At 42.7% G+C, this 18,616-nt stretch overlaps 1 protein-coding gene across 3 annotated transcripts; it reads right to left on the bottom strand.

Moving 5' to 3' along the window:
• Positions 1 to 206: 206 nt before the first annotated feature.
• Positions 207 to 18,210, bottom strand: pcdh12 (protocadherin 12). 3 transcript variants are annotated; one of them, XM_047584740.1, is made up of 6 exons: positions 18,063 to 18,210; positions 14,845 to 17,791; positions 10,711 to 10,802; positions 8,971 to 9,122; positions 2,152 to 2,319; positions 207 to 2,064 (listed from the first exon to the last, which is right to left on the bottom strand). In XM_047584740.1, the coding sequence occupies exons 2-6, from the start codon at positions 17,716 to 17,718 to the stop codon at positions 1,781 to 1,783; spliced, it is 3,570 nt and encodes a 1,189-aa protein (XP_047440696.1). In that variant the 5' UTR covers positions 17,719 to 17,791; positions 18,063 to 18,210; the 3' UTR covers positions 207 to 1,780. The 3 variants fall into 3 exon arrangements, with proteins under 3 accessions (XP_047440696.1, XP_047440698.1, XP_047440697.1); XM_047584742.1 differs by having other exon boundaries at positions 10,711 to 10,799; XM_047584741.1 differs by having other exon boundaries at positions 17,965 to 18,130.
• Positions 18,211 to 18,616: the final 406 nt, after the last annotated feature.

Genomic DNA, 18,616 nt, shown 5'->3' with positions numbered 1-18,616 from the left:
AAATTTGACGTTTTGCCAATGAAGTTCTAAATGAAGGTGGAAGTTCTGGTACACGTCAAATAAAGAACGACAAGTTTAAACTTAATGAACATTTTAATGCAAAAGGTACAAAAGTTGTTTTCAATCAATAATAATAAAAAAGACTTAATAATGCCAAAGTTTACAAAAAGACAAAACTATGTACAAAGTGCTTCTTTTTTCTTTTGTTTTGTTTTGAAGTAAGGCAATAAATGAGACGTCTTTAGAGGAAAGTTCATCAACTACCAGAGGGTTTTTTTGGGTTTTTGCTGCTTCACGTTCAGGAGGAAGTTCAGACACTTTGTCTTCTCTTCGTTCAGCCTGTTGTTGTTTAGTCTTGAGGAAAAACTAAAAGACAAAGCCGCGTTTCCTCGGTCTGATTTCAGCCTGCCAAAAACTCAACAACAGTGTTCATTATCCTGACAGACGGACGTCGTCTGTCTTTGCCGCTGCTCCGCGTCTCAGGTCAGAACAATGCTGTAAAGTTTTGTCGCTTTCAGGCGAAACAGAAACATTTTCAGATTCAGTTTTACTGCACGTAACGTAAATAAACAGACCTTTCTCTTTCAGCCTTTAATTACTTCCACTCTGCTCCTTTAATCAGCTTTAAACCCTGAACCTGACTGAAGCATCTTGATTTATTGATCGTTTAAAAGGCACTGTAGCACCATGTGAACTGGATTTGTCATTTCCAACACATCTGTATAATGAATATGTGAACTGGTCTGAGCAGATCAGCCTCAAAGATGAACTAAATAATAAGAATGGTGTCATTCATTCAACATTACAGCATCCAGGGGAGTAAATACAAATGGAGCAAACAGTTTATTCGCCCTCGTCTGTGGTTTTTGAATCTATTCAGTGAAGACTTGCACTGGCGTTTTAGTTTCCACATCCTGGTCCTAGAAATAAAGAGCTCTGCTGCCATTGTAGCTAGGAGCTAGCTACTAGGCTAGGAAGCTAGGATGACCTACTATCAGCTTAGAGGCTAAGAGAAGCTTCTATTAGCTGGGATGCTACAAAGCTAGGAGGAGCTACCATTAGCCAGGAGGCTAGGAAGGCAGGAGAAGCTACTATTAGCTGGGTGGCTAGGAAGCTAAGGAGCTACTATTTGCTGGGATGATAGGAAGCTAAGCTACTATTAGCTGGGAGGCCAGAAAGTTAGAAGGAGCTAGCTGGGAGGCTAGGAAGCTACAATGAGCTAGCTGGGAGCCTAAGCGAAGCTATAAGAAGCTACTATTAGCTGGGAGGCTAAGAAGCTCATCCTGTTGCTTTACATATTGAAATTTGTTTTACTTTCTACCTCCTTTTTCGTTCTGCTCTGGACGTGCTCAACCTTTAGGTCCGACCGGCGGCTTTTTAATCTGAATAAACGTGTTTACTTTAAAGAACTTTCATCTCTTCCTTCTCTCTCTTCTTGCTACTTAATCCTTTCAACGTGCTCATTCGCCACCACCAAACTGAACTAACCATTTTTCTAACCATATTACGAATCTCCACCTGTAGACAACGTCACGACTTCACCTTCCATCCTCCCTACGGGTCAAAGAATGGCTCAATATTTACGATGCTGTCGCGGTACATTTTAAAAATCCATTTCCCTGATCCTCTCTACGTGTCTTCAGACCTTCAGAAGTGTTGAAAGTGACACATCCCTTTGTATTTCTGACTCTACAGACTCAGTGTGGTTTTATTTACAGTTTCCGATCTTTTAATCTCGTAAAGCCTGTAGACACGTCTGTCTTTTCCAGTGTTCAGTCACTTATTGATAAAGTCCTGAGGGCGCGGCCAGGCCCGACCTCTTCTCAGCGTTCCCAGAGTTCTTAGCGGCGGCCGTGTTGGCGGCCTTGTTGGCGGCCGTGTTGGCGGCGGGGGCGGTGGCGTCCAGGCCCAGGGAGCGGCGGTACGCTGCCGACAGTCGGTACAGGACGTCGGGCCGAGGGCCCGGGTGGGCGTCGGCCTTCTGCGTCATCAGCATCTCGAACAAAGTGCTGACCTCTGACAGCAGAGCTCCACCCAGAGGACCGTCCTTCTCTGGGGTTTTACCTGGAGGACAAGCGATTTCTCTTATAGTGAAACATGTTAATTAAAAACATCTTGATCTTTCACTGGATGATTTTGTTTTTTTTTTACCGAATGTGGAGAAGGAGGAGGAGGAGTCCAGGCCGTCCCGAGGGAGGAGCTCGCTTTCAGGCGACCGGGGGCCGGTGGGGACGAACATGTTGTCGTGGTAATCGCCGGCGAGCGGCAGGGAGAGTCTGGCCATCCAGGCGGGGTCGCTGACCTCGGAGAAAACGTCATCTGCAGGAAGAGAAAATCCACAGAACATGTTTGAACTGCACGACCTTTGCAGAATTGAATCCAGGCGTTTCTTTTTTCTGCAGAGAGGAGTTACTGACAGATTAACCCAAATGGATAAAGTTAAACTCTGGTGGAGATGTGTGATTTGCACAAACTTGCACAAATTCGTGCTGTTTTGTTGCTGTTTTTATTCATATTTCCACTTTTATTCTTATCTATACTGTTTTTATCTATTGCATGCATCTATTGCATTACAGTTTTTTAGCATTCCTTTAATTCCCACCACTATACATACTGAATGTCAGAGTGCTGTTATATTCTTGTATAGTTTGTACATTATTTTTCAATTTTAATATCACCTTTTATTGTTTGTTATTGTTGTATATATTTCTTACCTAATTACCTAATTGGGTGCTACTGTGACAAGTTCATTTCCCACACGTGGGCTAAATAAATGTCTTACACTGTTTTTATTCATATTTTTACACTATAGTTACTTAAGGGAAATAATGCAGGACCTGAGTGTATAATTTCCATCTTATGTTTCTGTACGGTTGCGGCTGACAAATAAAAATTCTTAAAGAAAACTGTTGTTTAAATGATGAGTTCAGCTTCAAAGCTCCACCAGGTGGTTACTCTGAACGCACCTCAATAATTAGTCTCCAGGATAGAGGGAACATCTCGAAATCTTATAAAAAACGAGTTTCAGACGCAAATCTTTCAGCGTCGTTCAGCTCCATTCAGGATTTATTTGGTGTGAAGCAACAGAAACGTTTCTTGGTTTTCCACAGGTGCAGGTTAGAGATAAAATCCCAGCTCTGCCTGTTACTGTTACATGACAACGAGGCGTCGAGGAGAAGGAAACGACGCAGTGGTTTTATCTGGCAGCTGAAAACAGGCCTTTCCTGCCATCCACGGCGTCCTGCACTCTCCCAACACACGCCAAACATCACGTCCACAACGCTGTGAAAAGAAAAACCTCCAGGCCGCTCGCCGCCGACAGGCAGACGCATCAACGCCGGGCGTGTCGTACAGAAAACACACAAACCCACTGAGCTCACATGATTATATGTCTCATTTCATTTTTTTTTTCATCTGCTGCAGAGTTTTAAAAATAAAAAAACTTCCCTCTTCTTATCCTCATCACGTCCTGTTTATCTCCTCTTCTTCCTGGTGTGACAGCTTGATTTCCCATCGGGGCTATTTAAGCTTCTTCTGATCTAATTTAAGAGAGAAATATCTTCTCGACGTGCGTCGGGGATCAGTTCAGATTTACAGCGGATCACGTGAAGAAGAGAAAGCAGCATCACAACAGTGGATCAACGTGGTTTGACCTGCTGCTCTAAACGTCTGTTCACACACAAAGAAATGTTTGTGAAACACAAGGCGCCATAGAGCCTTTGCTTTTTATAAACTTTATAAAACTTAAATACATTAACATAAACAAGCAGCTTTTGTTTAGTTTAGTGTCAATAGATTAATCGTGCGATTAATTAGTTGTTTCTCTGTTTTAAATGAACCTTGAGAGCATGTTTTTAAAGTTGTCAGCTGCTCTGAGAGATTTCTGCTCAGTTCTTAACTTGATTTCATGTTGACTATAAATGCAGATAACTTGGTTAGACTTAGACTTTAATGATCAACGGGGGAAATTACTTGGCCACAGTAGCTTAGCACATAAAAGAAACACTCTTAAAAAAACACAAGAAATATAAAATGTAATAAGATTAGATTAAAATAACAATAAATATTATCTAGTAAAATAAAATAGAAAACAGTGCAATTAAAAAAAAATACAGCATTAGCTTTACGAACAAATGTACAAAAGTGCTGGGACGACATTAACCCTGAATTTGACCAGTTTCTTGTTTTTGTTTTGTTCTGCTTCTTTTCTTCTTCTGCATCTTTTGTGATTTTTGGCCATTTTGACACAACAGTGTGTGTTGCTGCCCCCTGTAGGATAAAATTAGTACTAATCCACACTTCAGACTCTACTTGCTTTCCACATCATTACTGATGCACTGATCACTTCCTGACTTCCCAAACTACATACATTTTTATTTCCCTACTTTAGATAAATCTAAACTTTCATGAGAAAAATAAACTACAGCAAATTCTCTATGGCCACTTTAAGGACATTTTCACTGTATATTACAGTATATTGAAATTAGACCTGCACTTTTATTTTACACATATTCCTATGTCTATGTCTTGTTCATATTTGTTTTTCTTAACTCGTGACTATGTTGTCGAAATAATTTCCCTGCAGGGATCAATAAAGCGATCTTGAATCTTGAAAATAATTAAACTAAACTCCTTCAATATTGAAAATTTGACAAGATCTTTTAAAACTATTAAATGAAACCCTTCTTAGTATATTCAGTTAAATGTAAAATATGTCTCTGCAAAATAACCAGAATCCATCAGATGAACTGCAGCAGTCTTTTGACTTTTGGTAAAGTCTGATGAAGAGCTGTGGTCTCCTTCATCTAACCACAACCAGATGGGGGAATTAACATACCAACACACACATACACAGTTTATACCCAGTGTGGTACAGACCGCCCTCAGAGTTACCCCCACCCAATCCGCCCCCTTTCCTCCCTTTGTTTTGGCAGTTTTCACCACATGTCCTCCAAACACGAAATCCTCTTTAAATGACCAAACGTGTCGAGTTTCAGGCGATCCCACACAGATAAAAGTCGGCTGTTTAACCCCAAAGTTTAGCCTGGAAATTAAACCACTTCAACCCCCTTTTTTTTATCTGTGGTATAAACTTGTAACTCATGCTTCATGGTGGACTAAAGGAAGGGAATGACCATACATCAAGTTAACACTTGTTCTTATTCTTATAAAATTAGGGGTTGTTGTTTGAAAATTCAAGCTCAAACTTGGCATCTATCTAGGCGTTCCTCAAGGAACCATTTGAAGACACTCTGTCATTGCAAAAGTTTTAGCTTTTCACAACTAAAAACATGAAGCCTGATGAAAGCCTCGGGACATAGACGGCCCTTTAATTCCACATTATGTGCGCATGGCTCTGCAAAACACTTCTGTATGTGTGAACTGTGTGTTATCTTAAGGCACCAATGCCACTTATTTCAATAATACAACATTTTCTACAGAATCTGAAAACTGCTGCACCACAACAAATCTGTTTGTCTCCTCTGTCCCACCTGCCCTTCAAGCTCAATGTAATCTGTTGTTGCAGATGAAGCATTCCTGGAGAATTCTCAACATATTCTGACTAAACCTCTGTGGTCACTGCAAAGAAAATAATCAAACAAAACTAGTGCCCTTTTCAGATAGAGTCCTGAGCTTAAGGTTCAACATGTTGCAAGAGAAAATGAACGTTTATGAGAAAACCACTGTGAGATGCAAAAAAGGCTCAATTCAGATGAAAGAAGATATGAGTGCAACGTCCACCAGAGACCGAACATAATCTACAAAGAGATGAATGACGAACAGTGTTTTATATGTGGCTGCAGCTTAAATCGTGGGAATACTGCTGCAAGGAGCTAGCAGGGTTTAGCAAGTTAAACATTTAATGTAAAAATGATCAACCTTTATCTTAGACATAGGATAAAACTACAAAAATCCTACACAACTAAACTGCAATGGTCAAAAGTCATAATATTACTGCATCCAAGAAATGAAGCCAAAATACACAGGAAAATGGGCGCTACCATTTTGCACTGATGAAGCATCTTGTAACCACTGGCAGTGACATCACATTGTCGTTAGGGATGTTGACGCTGCGTTTTATAATTGGTTGGACAACAGGAAGAAGCAGGAAGCTAGAGGTTGTTATCAAAGCAAAGCAACTTAGCAGTTTTGTTTTGTCCTTTTATTCTTTGGACAAAAAAATCTGTATTTTTATTTAATCTTTTTCAGGATAAAACTTCTTAAATATTTTATGTGTCAGGTAAACAAATTAATGGATTGAACTTCAATTGTTTTGTCATTTTATTACTTTATTTATTATGAATAATGTGCTGCCATCGTAATTCTAAATAAAAAATCTCTTCCAAACATATTGTGAACATCACGTAAACAAGGCGAGAAGGCATAAGAAATGAAGCCCAAATATCTTGAAAATGGACGCTACCATCTTACACTAATGAAGCACTTTGCAAACAGCAGCAGTGTTAAGAAAGAGTTTTATACATATTTTGGTTTCATAATCCAATAAATACAAATGAAACTCTGCCCTCGGCGCACATAACATCATCTTCAGATAGGAACAAAGAAGCTGGTATTTAAGCCTGTGATTCATACGGATACAGGTCAGAAATACAAGGCACGAAAAGAGGAATGTGTTGCCTCAATGGTGTCATCAAAGCTTAAACACACACCGAGTTGTCATTACTCCGGTGTGTGTTACATTGGCTGAAGGCTGCAGGCTAGAAGGTGAGTCAAGCATCACACACAACAAACTCCCACACACTCTTTGTTTCCCTCTCTTGTCCTGTCATGAAGCGAAGCTCGATCTGCCATCATCCGTCGGTAAGCCCCTCTTCTCGCCCCCCGAGGCTCTGAGCGCCACAATGCCAGGAAGAAACTGTTTAACACACCTACTGTACGCTCTCCAGACGCTGCACGGACCAAGTGTCGGCCTTCACACTGCTGAGGAATTCCCAGCTAAACAATGAACCTCAAGTGTGTTTGGCAGCTAAAAAAAAATCTTTGGAAAATACGGAGCCCAAGGTTCAGTAATAAAAATGAAGATATGAAGCTGCTGTTGTTGCACAGCCTGATTTATTTTATTATTTTTTTTTTTTTGTTTATTTTGTGCATTCTTTCAGATTTGTTATTGTTTTTTAATATATTCTTCTCTAATTCTGCACCATGTAACAGATAATTTTCCCAAACTTGGAATAAGTAAACAGTGTCTTAAGTCTTATGCTTTAATACCATACTAAGAGCCCTAACATGCTAAAGTAACTACCATGCTAATAACACTCGTGGTCATTGTATGGTAATGATAACAAGCCCATGATTGTAAAAGACACTATAATCTAATGAACCAAACAGACAGAGTTTATAATAGCTCTATCATGCTGAGACCACTACATTGTTTAAAATCACTACATGCTCACATGCTACAGAAAAATACTAATTACACCATAACACCACCACCATTAAGAACTGCATGAAGCCATATTATCATTATCTATTATTTAGAACTATAAATGTTACGTTAACCCTTCCATGTTAATTACACCATCTGCTAATAGCTAAAACGCGCTAGCAGCTAAAACATGCTAATAGCGTTGAGAAAAGCTACTATCATGCTACTAAGCAGTAGCAGTTAACACACAAACAAGCTACATTATCAGTTTAAATTACAACATCAGTGCTATAATATAATATCAAGGAAGTCACACTTGATATTATCGTTATCTATTATTTAGAGCCATAAACGTTAATTAACTTTAATCCTTCAATGTTAATAACGCCATATGCTAATAGCTAAAACGAGCTGGTAGCTAAAACATACTAATAGCGTTGAGAAAAGCTAACATGCTACTAAGAAGCAGTGGCACACAAACAAGCTAAATCATCACTTTAAATTACACCATGAATGCTAATGGCACTAGCATGCTTCCAACACCATAAGGCTAATGGGGCTATGATAATAACCTTTATTTGCTAGTCACAAAACACTAATTTAATTACACCGTTTGATAAAGGCACAAACAGGCTTCAAACAATGTGGTGATTACAGCAGATGACTCATTAACATGCTAATAACGCTCATGATCATTTTGTATTTGAAATGAAAGAAAAACACGTCTTTCAGCTGCTCCACTCTCATAAATATTAAGAGTAAGAAAGCCAGATGAGTGGGGTGCGTGGGTGGATGTGGACATATAACCTGCCACTGTGTTATTTCCTTGTGTCTTCCTGTTTTTCCACAGTTGTCTCTGCGTGTGTTCATTGTAAGTGACCGGTCTGTATGTTCAACAGGGGTTGAAGTGCGACGGCTTTTGTCCGAAAGAAATCAAAGACTTTCACCACGAGGTCGCAGCTAAAGCCGGTGACACCGGGTCAGTTTACATTAAAATTAGAATAAAAATAGAAAGGAAAAACAGTGCAGACTTTAAAGGCAAACCAACATTAACTGAAAAAACTATTAGTCCTGATACCAAAACTCTGCATGTTTTTCTTTGTTTTGTTTTTTTGTTTGTTTGCAGAATAACATACTGTGTAAAGTTTATTCAGTATGTACGTTTTTACACTTCCTTGCATATACAAACAAAACAAAAAAAAAAACACAAGCAATGGCTTCAAAAGCAGTAAATTATTTGGTTGGATAAATGAGAGTTAGACATTCGTCATAAATTCAAATATACATCACCATGTTTTACATTCCAGCCTTTGATCACCTTTGAGAACAGACTTTAACTGCAGCGAGTCGTCCATGTTTGCTTGTTTGTCAAACCCTCCTCTACATTTTAGCAGCTAGTCGCTAACTGGGACTTTCAGAAACATTTTCCAGTTGCAATTACTTGGATATGATTGTTATTTAGACAGAGAACTGTTAGTTATGTAAATGTCTCAAGTGTCTGGGTGGGCTTTTCATTTGGTAGCGACCTTTGTGCCAGTTGGTCCAACACACAAAACCCCAGAAGCTTGTTTTCTTGCGCTTACCGTGGTGGGTGAGGAGGTTGTTGAGCCCCTCTTCTAGTTGGGGGTCTATGGGTGAGTCTCGTCCTGGTTCCCAGTCCATGTCTCCGGCCTCACTCTCGCCGTGTCCACTGTCTTTGGTGCTTTGCCAGTCAGAACAGTCCTGACCTCCGTATCTGCACACAAACATGTACAACCACATTCAGGCGTTCAATATCATAGCTCACGTTTGCCTCATAAATGCAAGACAAAAAGTTTTTGTAGGTCAGTATTTCCACTATACATCCTGACTACGAAGTAAAGTCCATTTATATAAAACAAAATTCACAAAAAGAATCAGAATTACTTTATTAATCGCAAGGGGAAATAATTTTTTTGTTAAAGCAGCTCCTACTTAAAGTGTACCAGTGTTCAGAACAATGTAGGCAATAAGAATATGTAAAAATAAGTAGGCAATTATAATAACAATACACACATCAATGTAAGAATGTTTAGAATCATCTGAAAACATTGTCGTGATTTGATATTTTATGCTCAGTCTTACAACCTTCAAACATTTAACTGCTTCTACTATGATCTGCTTTTAAAGGACGATTGATTAATATAAGGATTTAAAATATATATTATATTTATATATACAAATTAAAACAAATTATGATAAAAGAAAGAATGAGAACAGTTTCCTTTAACTGAGACACTTTTTAAAGAATACCCGATTGTACTAGTATCTAAAGATACAAAGCCAGAGGTTTGGTGTGTTGGAGATAACACAGTGATAAAAACATTCCTGAGGTTCCAGATGACAAATCCATTGATAATGAACCACAGCCTGAGCCCGGCAGGCTCAGACAGATAAAGGTGATCTCACAGGTGAAGCAAACATAGTCCACATCCCATTGACTTTCATCTAACAGATAAAGCAGCAGAGTAGCAATGATGACGCTCGACACACAAACACATGAACATTTGTCTTGTTTGACGCTGAGGTGGCTGCTTCCTGTCGGAGGCTGAATCATTTCGACGGAGCTGCCGTAACCTGCCTCCACCGACGCCTCCACGCTCCGGGGTTATGAGACACTCTTCCTGTGACACTGACTCTTTGACTTTGTGTCCTGTTTGTGTGTTGCTGAGCGGGTCAGTCGGTCACAAACATGGAGGAAGACGTTCATCAGCTAAAAGCAAACGTTTCTATTCCTGCAGCTCGACACGTAGCCGCCTCCTCCACCGGTCAGTAAACTTATAGCCACTTGCCAGATCATTAGGAACACTAGGAGTGAATGTATTTTAATAGCACAATAGAACAGTGCTGCTTTAAATCCTCCTTCATGACTCTTCTGATGTTCAGCTGATGCTGCGTTGCCCAGTATTAATCATGAGATGACACAAACCTCACAGCTTCTCATGACGATTTGCTCTAATTAGAACTGTTAATGATGACCTAGCTACCTTAGCCGAATGGTTTTAATTAAAGAAGCTAACTCTGCAAAAAAAGCAACTTCATGGTGTTTTGTAATGTTAATAAATATTATCCCAAGCTAAAACCACTCAGGCACAAAATTAACTTTTAAAAATTCAAGTAAACTAATGTTTGTCAAAGATACACGTCAGTTTTTCAGGAGAATTCATGATTTTTTTTTTTTTAATAAAAGCTGATTTTGCATGAAACTGATTTCTGGTTTGTTTTGTGGTTGTGTCTGAACATTGAGAGGAGGAGGATGGAGGGATGTACAGTACAGGAGGAGGAGGGAGAAGAGTCAGACTGACCTGCCGTTGCGATGCGAGTATTTGTTTCCTCTGAAGTTCGTTCTCGGCTGTAGTTGGCCCTGGTGGAGGAGAGAGAGGAGCTGGGAGATCTGCTGCAGGGAGGAAGAGGAGGAAGAGGAGGAAGAGGAGGGTCAGACAAGTCAGAAAACAACGTCAACACTTTACTTTTTATTACATTAGTTACGTGCAGTAAGAGATACTTTGCAGAATGGCTGTCTTTGCTAAACTTTGATCTGTAAAAAGTTTGTGTTTTTATTTTGGTAGATCGTAGTGGAAAGACAGGAAATGAGCAAAGGCAGGAGGCTGCAACACAATTTGTGCCAAGTTAATAACCTATGGATACTTTTATTTAGATCATTTAAAGCTCATAAATCCTGTGAGACACATAAAGTCCTGTCCACAATTATCTGATATACATTTTTGCAGGAGCAGAATCAGTTCCCAACGGAGAGACTCTAGACTCCAACTTAACAAAAAAAAAAAAAGGCTTGGGTGAGGAAGTTGGTCTGACTTCCAGGGAATATTAGCATCACCGTCTCGTATTCTCAGATCATCCAAAAAACATTAATAATAATCTTTCATCCTTCAACTTTAACACATAGGTCGACTTTTATCGAGAAAACATGACAAATAATACAATAAAACCGTGTTAACATTAAATAACAATCATCCATCAGGAATTTGGGAATAGCTGAGACAAGGACACAGGAATTAGTTCACTGTATACTACAATTTTAATTCCCCAATGTGAGCCAAAATATAAAACAGTTTATTTTAAAACAAAAGCAAAAGTGGAAACAATGAAATCCCAATGTCCTCAAACGTGTTCTTGTGAATTTGTTACATTTTCATGTCATATCAAACTAGAGAAGTTAATAAGAATAAATAAACAAGTGTATTGACCCTTTGCTACCAGAATATGGCAGATAAAAGTGTCTCATTATGAGGACAACAGGTCTAAATGAAGCAGACCTAAGAGGTAATGTCCCCATATGAGGACACCTGGTCACAGGAGGTTAAAAATAAGTGCAGTGTATCATCCAACGTTTCGAAACTGAACGAAAATGCGAGTGAGTCTGGAGGAAGTGTGGGCGGGGCTTTGACATCGCGGCATCGCCCTCAGACTGTACTGACCAGATTCTGGCTCCAAAGTCACAAGATGGCGCCGCCCGTATCCCCGGGGAAGTAGCGTCAGTTTGGTCAATGAGAGGAAGTGGAGACGTGGAGTTCATATTTATATACAGTCTCTGGTCTAGACTCTACTGTCCATTTTAGTGGCGATATAACCAGGCGTCCTCTCCGTCTGAAGCATTTTTGATGAGAGTATGTCCTCTCTTATTTGACCTGATGTGCACCAGTGAGTTTGTGTCTCCTGTTTGTTCAACTTGCTCGAACAATGAGTGCAGCTGATTTCAGCAACACTCAGGTAGAACGTGATTTTCTCTCTTTGTGTTTTACAGTGTGAGAACCGAGCGGCTGCGTCCGTCTCACTGCTCAGAGGTTTTCTGCTGACAGCTCTGTTATACAGCGGATACACACTGTACGCCAGGGAGGAAACACACACACATACTTTGGGAAAAGGTGTGTGTGTTCGTGTGTGTGTTCGTGTGTGCGCGCAAGCTAATTTATGACTTTGTTTAAGCCGGGAGATTTGTGTGTTTTTGCACGTGCATGCGGCTGCAGGGACAGGAAATGGCCTCTACGTAAAAGCCTATTCTTCTCTGGCCGGTTTCCTTCCAGGATGGACGCAGAAATATGGACGAGTGGAGGACGAGTGGTGGACACGGCCCATGAGTGAGTGTGTGAGTGTTGAGGTGGAGGTGAATGCTAAACCCCCCCGTCCCCCTCCACCCTCACCCCCATCCACCTCTCCCTCCCCCAGCCTCCCTGGCGTCCAGCAGGCCTCTTCCTCTACGACCTCGAGGGAGGAGAGAAACATCTGAAGACAGAGGGAGTGCCAACTGGGCTGACTGAGGATGGGGGGGCTGGTTTAAAAAAAAAAAAAAAAAAAGTTTTTCTAATGGGTTTCACGTGAACGTCGGTCCTGGTCGAGGTCTTTGTTCTCCGTCTGCTGGGCGTTGGCGCTGACTTTCGGCCTCGATGGTGATGATGGATGTCGGTCTGTGTTTCAGCAGCTCAGCAAGATTTTATGAAACAATTTGGAGGTTTTTAAAATGGATTTTCATTATTACAAGGTTTAATTTTCTCTGTCTACTCTCTAAAAGCTCAACCTACTTGGGCTACATTAGGACCACAAATTCCCAGACAGCTAAACGTTCTTAGAATGTGTATAAGTTGTTCCTAATGTCCTTCAAACTCTTTAATTCCCACTCTCTGCAACACCTCCAATATCATTTTAACGCTTCCACAATTGGAAGATAAACCGACAAAGAATCATCAGCTAAATCTGCAGCTCCGTTACAGTAACTTTCAGATCGTTGTTTGATTGCGTTTCGTTTTCAGGCAAAATGAAAAGGTCAGAAATTTCACTCTGGAGATGAAAATCAAAAGTTAAACAAAAAGATTCCTGACTTGGCATATTCTTGATTCTTTCATCCACCAAGGAACAAACTAATTAAATAATGTTGATTAAAAAGCTTTTTAATATCATTATCATTGATCCTTTTACTTTATTTTGTCACTTCTCTTCCATTCAAATGTGTTGCCCTGTTCATAATTAACTATTTTCACGACACGTCATTGACACGACATGTAAATGGATTTTACTCAAACAGGTTTAGGAACAAAATGACTGTTGCTTTGTAGCTAAAACAGCTGATACGCAGACGACACTGTTGTTTTCAGAGGCCAAAAGAAAAATCTGTTGTCGCAGGTTGAATGGCTGTAACGTTATTTACTAAAACACCATCAGAGATTTTGATATAAAAGGATGAAGTAGTACTAGTTCTGTAATAAATGTGACTTAAACGGGAGTAAATATCCACTCCAAAGTGAAGAACAGTCAAAGTCGTGATTTAAAGCATCAGCTCAGTTATTTCTACTTAAATTAAATTGTCGGCCCTGCTTCAGTCTCCTGCTGCTCTGAGTTTCTTTCTGTCCGATGTGTTTTTCTTTGCTCCGTCTGCAGCTCAGCTCAGTAAAAGTGATTTTTTTTTTTTCTTTAAAGCCATTTGTCAGTGACAGAGCAGCATGTCAGAGCGGTGTTAGCTTACACTACAAACACATCACAGCTTACTTTGGCTGGACTCACCCCCATCACCCTCCTCATCGCCTTCCTCCTCCTCCTCTTACTCCTCAGACCCCCCACCCTACAGAGTATAAGAGGAGATCACCCTCCTCCTCCTCTTTCTCCTCTACTGGTTTCAATATGATTATGATATGTGATATTCGGTGAAAAAAAAAAATGACTGTCAGAGTTTCTCGGGGGATTTTTTTTTTTTCCTGTGACACATGAGCACCTGAATAAACTGCTGGACCACCTCCAACAACACATACACCTCCACCCGACTCTGTAGCCTCCAGGCTGTCTGAGTAACTCATCATGCAGAAGGCTGAAAAAGCAGAGACGCTGCTGGGAAACTGAAAGGGAAGCTGGTTTGTGTTGTGGGGGTTGGGGTGGGGAGGGGGGGCACGTGTGAGTAAATAGCATTTACAACAGTAGCAACACCTCAGCCTTCACTCTGAAGCCATAATGGAGAGTTTGAATAAGAACGCATTGAAAAAAGAAATCATCTTGCAGATCGAGTGAAATCATTAACCCTTTAAAATTGAACAGAGTGTGGTTTTTGAATTACCGTAACTCACAATGGTTTGCGCTATAGACAGTATTCAAAGTGTGACTCAACACTGGGAAGTTGTGCGTTTGACTGGAAGACCTTTGTGACATCTCAAGGGTACAACTAACTTAATTTTTACCAACAAATTCTTCCAAGTCTTCATGGTCCCAACCTGCAACCAACAGCAGCGGTGCATCATCATTGCCTCAACTTCCCTTGTTTAGGCACATTTTGAATTTTGTCCATCGGTGAGTTACAGTAATTCAATTACCGCAAGCCTTTTTTATGCGCAGGCGGATATTTAGGTCTTAAAGGGGTAATGTGTTTGCTAACGTGTTACCATGACTGCACCACAGAACGTCAAAAGTTGTGGGTAAAGTAAGGCGCCACAACTCACCTGCACCTCTGGAGAAGCCGAGGAAAGCTCGATGGAGTCCCCAAACGCAGCCATGGACAGGCGGACCAGGTTATGAAGCATCTGTCGGTGTTCGGCGTCGTCGGTCGTCCCTCGTCCGTCTGAAGCCTTCGGCCTCCTGAGAGTCGCTTGAGATGCCGACCGTGTTGGCGGCGGCTGCTGTTCGTCCCCTTCGAGGCGTTTCTGGCGCTTCAGGGTGCTCGAGTGTGAGACAGAGGAAGACGATGAAGGGTTTCTGGCTTTGCGAAGGGTCCGGTACGATGTGGCTGGCGTCAGAGGCAAGGTCCCGTCGATTTCGATGCTTCCAGGTTTCCTGAGTGTCCTGCCGTGATGGGTGACGGGTTGAGTCGCATCCCCGTCTCGGTAGTCTTGGGAGTGGAAGCTTGTGTTCGCAACCGATGGTATGAAATCGTATTGCCTCTCGGTTTGTTGATCGTCTGAGGTTGGAGGCGGAGTCAGCGGCTGGGTCTCAGTGTCGTCCTCAGGAGGCTCTTCCTTTCGCCCCCTGATGACGGGAATCAGCTGGATGTCGGATTTTCTGATGTTCTTCTGCGGGCGCCGAGGATGGCGGGTGTAGCTCGATTCGGCCTGTCTGCAGTTGTACGCCCTGTTGTCCCGTTTCTCGGGGCGGCAGAAGGTCGTCACCAAAGCGATGGCTAACAGAAGCAGCAGACATGTAGCGCCCAGGCAGATCGCCATCATCATCGTGAAGCTAAGCTGCCCGCGGTGTCCCGGCGAAGAGTTCTTCAGGTGGTCCTTGAGGTTGATGAAAGTCACCTCCAGAGTGGACTTGGTGGACAAGCTGGGTGTGCCCATGTCAGACACAGCGATGTCCACCTTAAAGGTTTTCCCGATGAGCTCGGTGGCGTTGGTGGTATTGACAAAGAGCTGACCCGTAGCTTGATCCAGCCAGAAGAGTCCATACGGGTTTCCATCAGTGATGAGATACTGGAGTTCTCCGTTGAGTCCTGAGTCCAGGTCTTCAGCTTTTATCGTTGATGCAAGGAATCCAATGAGTCCATCTCTGGCAGAGTGATTTACTTCTTCTTCTGCTTCTTCGTCTTCTACGTAATTCCCCAGCTCGGTCACGATCTCACCCTTGTATGCGTTGACAGGTACGCTTAGAGATGCAACCCCCTTTCTCGGTTTTGGCTCCTTAATGATCGGGTAGTTGTCATTTTCATCCTCAACGTCGATGAGCACGGTGGCGGTGCTCGTGAGAGGTGGATGTCCGTGGTCGACCGCCTCGATAATGAAAGAGTAGTGGTGTGATTCCTCGTAGTCGAGAGGTTTCTGGACACTTATGACGCCAGTCTTTGGGTGAATAGAGAAAGACTGGGCTATGCTTTCCTGGTCGATGGAGTTGCCAATGAAGTATGACACTCTGCCACTGAAATCCAGGTCAACGTCATGGGCTTCAACTTTAAGAGCGTGGTCACCTGCATTGTTGTTCTCTTTAATCGTAGCCTTGTAGATGGAGGCGGAGAACACCGGGGGGTTGTCGTTCTCATCCAGAATAAAGACGGACAGATGTTCAATGCAAGACAGTGAGGGAGATCCAAAATCCCGAGCGGTGAGCGTGATGTTGTACTGCATCATCTTCTCTCGATCCAGACCGCCGTCCGTGACAATCGTGTAGATGCGTCCATCGTGCTTTTTAAGGCGGAAAGGCCCGGAGTCTTCCTGAATGTGTGCCTCGACTTCCCCGTTTCTTCCTGAATCTGCATCTGAGACCATCACCATAGCAATGAAGGTCCCGACCGACGCTCCTTCTAGCACGGTCGCGCCGGGTAAGTTGTGTTGCGTTAGGTGCACTCGTATCCTCGGTGCGTTGTCGTTAACATCTACGAGCTTGACGTGTAGTTTGCAGTGAGCGGGGATTGCGTTGGGCCCTCGATCGCTGGCCTGTACGATCACCTCATAGGACGACCCGGCCTCATAATCCAGAGGCGCCTTGACGCTCACATCCCCGGTTTCTGGATCCACATAGAAGAGTTTCTTAACCTCAGGTTGTGTGTGCTTGCTGAACGAGTACTCTACCTCCCCGTTGGCGCCTTGGTCTGGGTCAGTGGCCTTGAGGTTGATGATGGTCGTCCCCAGGGCTGTATCCTCGGGTAGTTCCACGGTGGGACTGCTGTCCTCGAACGTGGGGCTGTTATCGTTTGAGTCCTGAATATTAACACGAACTAATGTGCTCCCAGACCTTGGTGGGTTCCCTTTATCCCATGCGAACAGGGTGAGGTCAAAGGAGGCCTGAACCTCCCGGTCCAGCTCTTTGATAACCACCAGCTCCGCCTGTTTTGCACCACCTGGACCTGTTGTCACATCCAGAGCAAAGTGTTGGTTGATGGACAGCGTATAGGTCTGGAGGCTGTTGGGCCCCGCATCAGGATCCACCGCTCGGTCCAAAGGGATTCGCAACCTGAGGCTGGCCGTTTCGGAGATCTCCACTTCCTGCAGAGTGCTGGGGAAGCTGGGACTGTGGTCGTTCAGGTCCATCACCTCCACGCGGACGCGCAGACAGTTCACAGCGCCGCTTTTCCTGTAGAGGACGCTGAAGGCCACCTCGCACAGGTCCGACCCCCGGCACAGCTCCTCCCTGTCCAGCCGGCCCTGGGTGGTGACCAGCCCCTCCCGAGCCGTGACAGAGAAAGGAAGGGCTTTCCCCTGCTCCACCACCTGGAAATCCTCCAGAGGACCACCTTCGTCCCTCTGCCGGAGGTCGTCCAACAGGCGGCCGACCTGGGTCCCTGCCGGCTGCTCCTCCCAAACCCGGTACGGGATGGTTATTGATGATGGCTCAGAGGACAGAGTCTCAGAGCAAAGACTCACAACCAGAAGCAGAGTCAGCAGCATAGTGACGCAAAGTGATAGAAAAAAAAAATCTTCTGTTTACTGGCTAATGTGACATTTCTAAAAAATCCCTCACCTGCAAAGAAAAAGACACATTTTTTAATATTAAAATTACTTTACAACAAAGTATTTTAGCATCAAAGTGAAAAATATTATCTGAGAGAAAATGATCTTTCAAAATATTCCTCACAAGACAAACAACCACAAACAAATCCATCATGAAAACTGCTGGTTTTCTAAAGCAAATACCTAGAAGAGAAAACCTCCCGTCTGGTCAGGACACAAATATAGAAGCCTACAATTAAGATCTCATCCTCTCTTTCTTTCTCCTTGTTGCTGTTACTCACTCGTTCAGCTGCTGCCGCTCACTTCATCCTCCTCAGCGCTGGGAAGTCGTGCTCCAACTGAGAAAGTTTGGAAGTGGGTTTTCCACATGTTTCGCCGAGTCCCGGCCAATCAGAAACGAGAGGAGGAGGAGGGTCCTACGCAAATGAGCGCAACACAAAAGGGGAAGCCCTCCTGCCCCGAGGAAACTCTGCACAACTCTGGAGTGCTTTCAGAGAAACATGACACTGCTGCTCCATCTCTCCCCCCTTCAGCTGGTCTGCATAAACTCATCACAACCTGGAGGCCAGACCCTGAAACCATTTGGGAGATTTGCAGTAGCCCAGACATATATCTGAACTCCATTAGCATGACGTGTGGTCTGCTATTCTGACAGAAGAAACACAAACAGATGAGGAGGAGGAGCTGTCATTGAATCTGAAAGTCAACGAGTAATCTTTAAATTCAAAGAAGGTTTTAAGGTTTCAAAACTTTTAATTTAACAAATTGCTCTTGCACCTCATTTTTTTATTTTTTATTTTGTATTTTTCTCTCGGTTGGTTTTGCATTCTTGTAT

The sequence above is a fragment of the Mugil cephalus genome, chromosome 5 (assembly GCF_022458985.1).
Source record: "Mugil cephalus isolate CIBA_MC_2020 chromosome 5, CIBA_Mcephalus_1.1, whole genome shotgun sequence".
NCBI lineage: Eukaryota > Metazoa > Chordata > Actinopteri > Mugiliformes > Mugilidae > Mugil > Mugil cephalus.
This window is presented reverse-complemented; position numbering and strand designations above follow the sequence as displayed.

What these genes read in the sequence shown, in the direction of transcription:
- pcdh12 (XM_047584740.1), bottom strand. Translation starts at nt 17,718, where the DNA reads ATGCTGCTGACTCTGCTTCTGGTTGTGAGTCTTTGCTCTGAGACTCTG. An exon ending in CGGCTTCTCCAGAGGTGCAG is followed by an intron (nt 10,803 to 14,844) that starts GTGAGTTGTGGC and finishes TCCTCCCTGCAG; the next exon opens with CAGATCTCCCAGCTCCTCTC. An exon ending in CTCCTCCTTCTCCACATTCG is followed by an intron (nt 2,065 to 2,151) that starts GTAAAAAAAAAA and finishes CTTGTCCTCCAG; the next exon opens with GTAAAACCCCAGAGAAGGAC.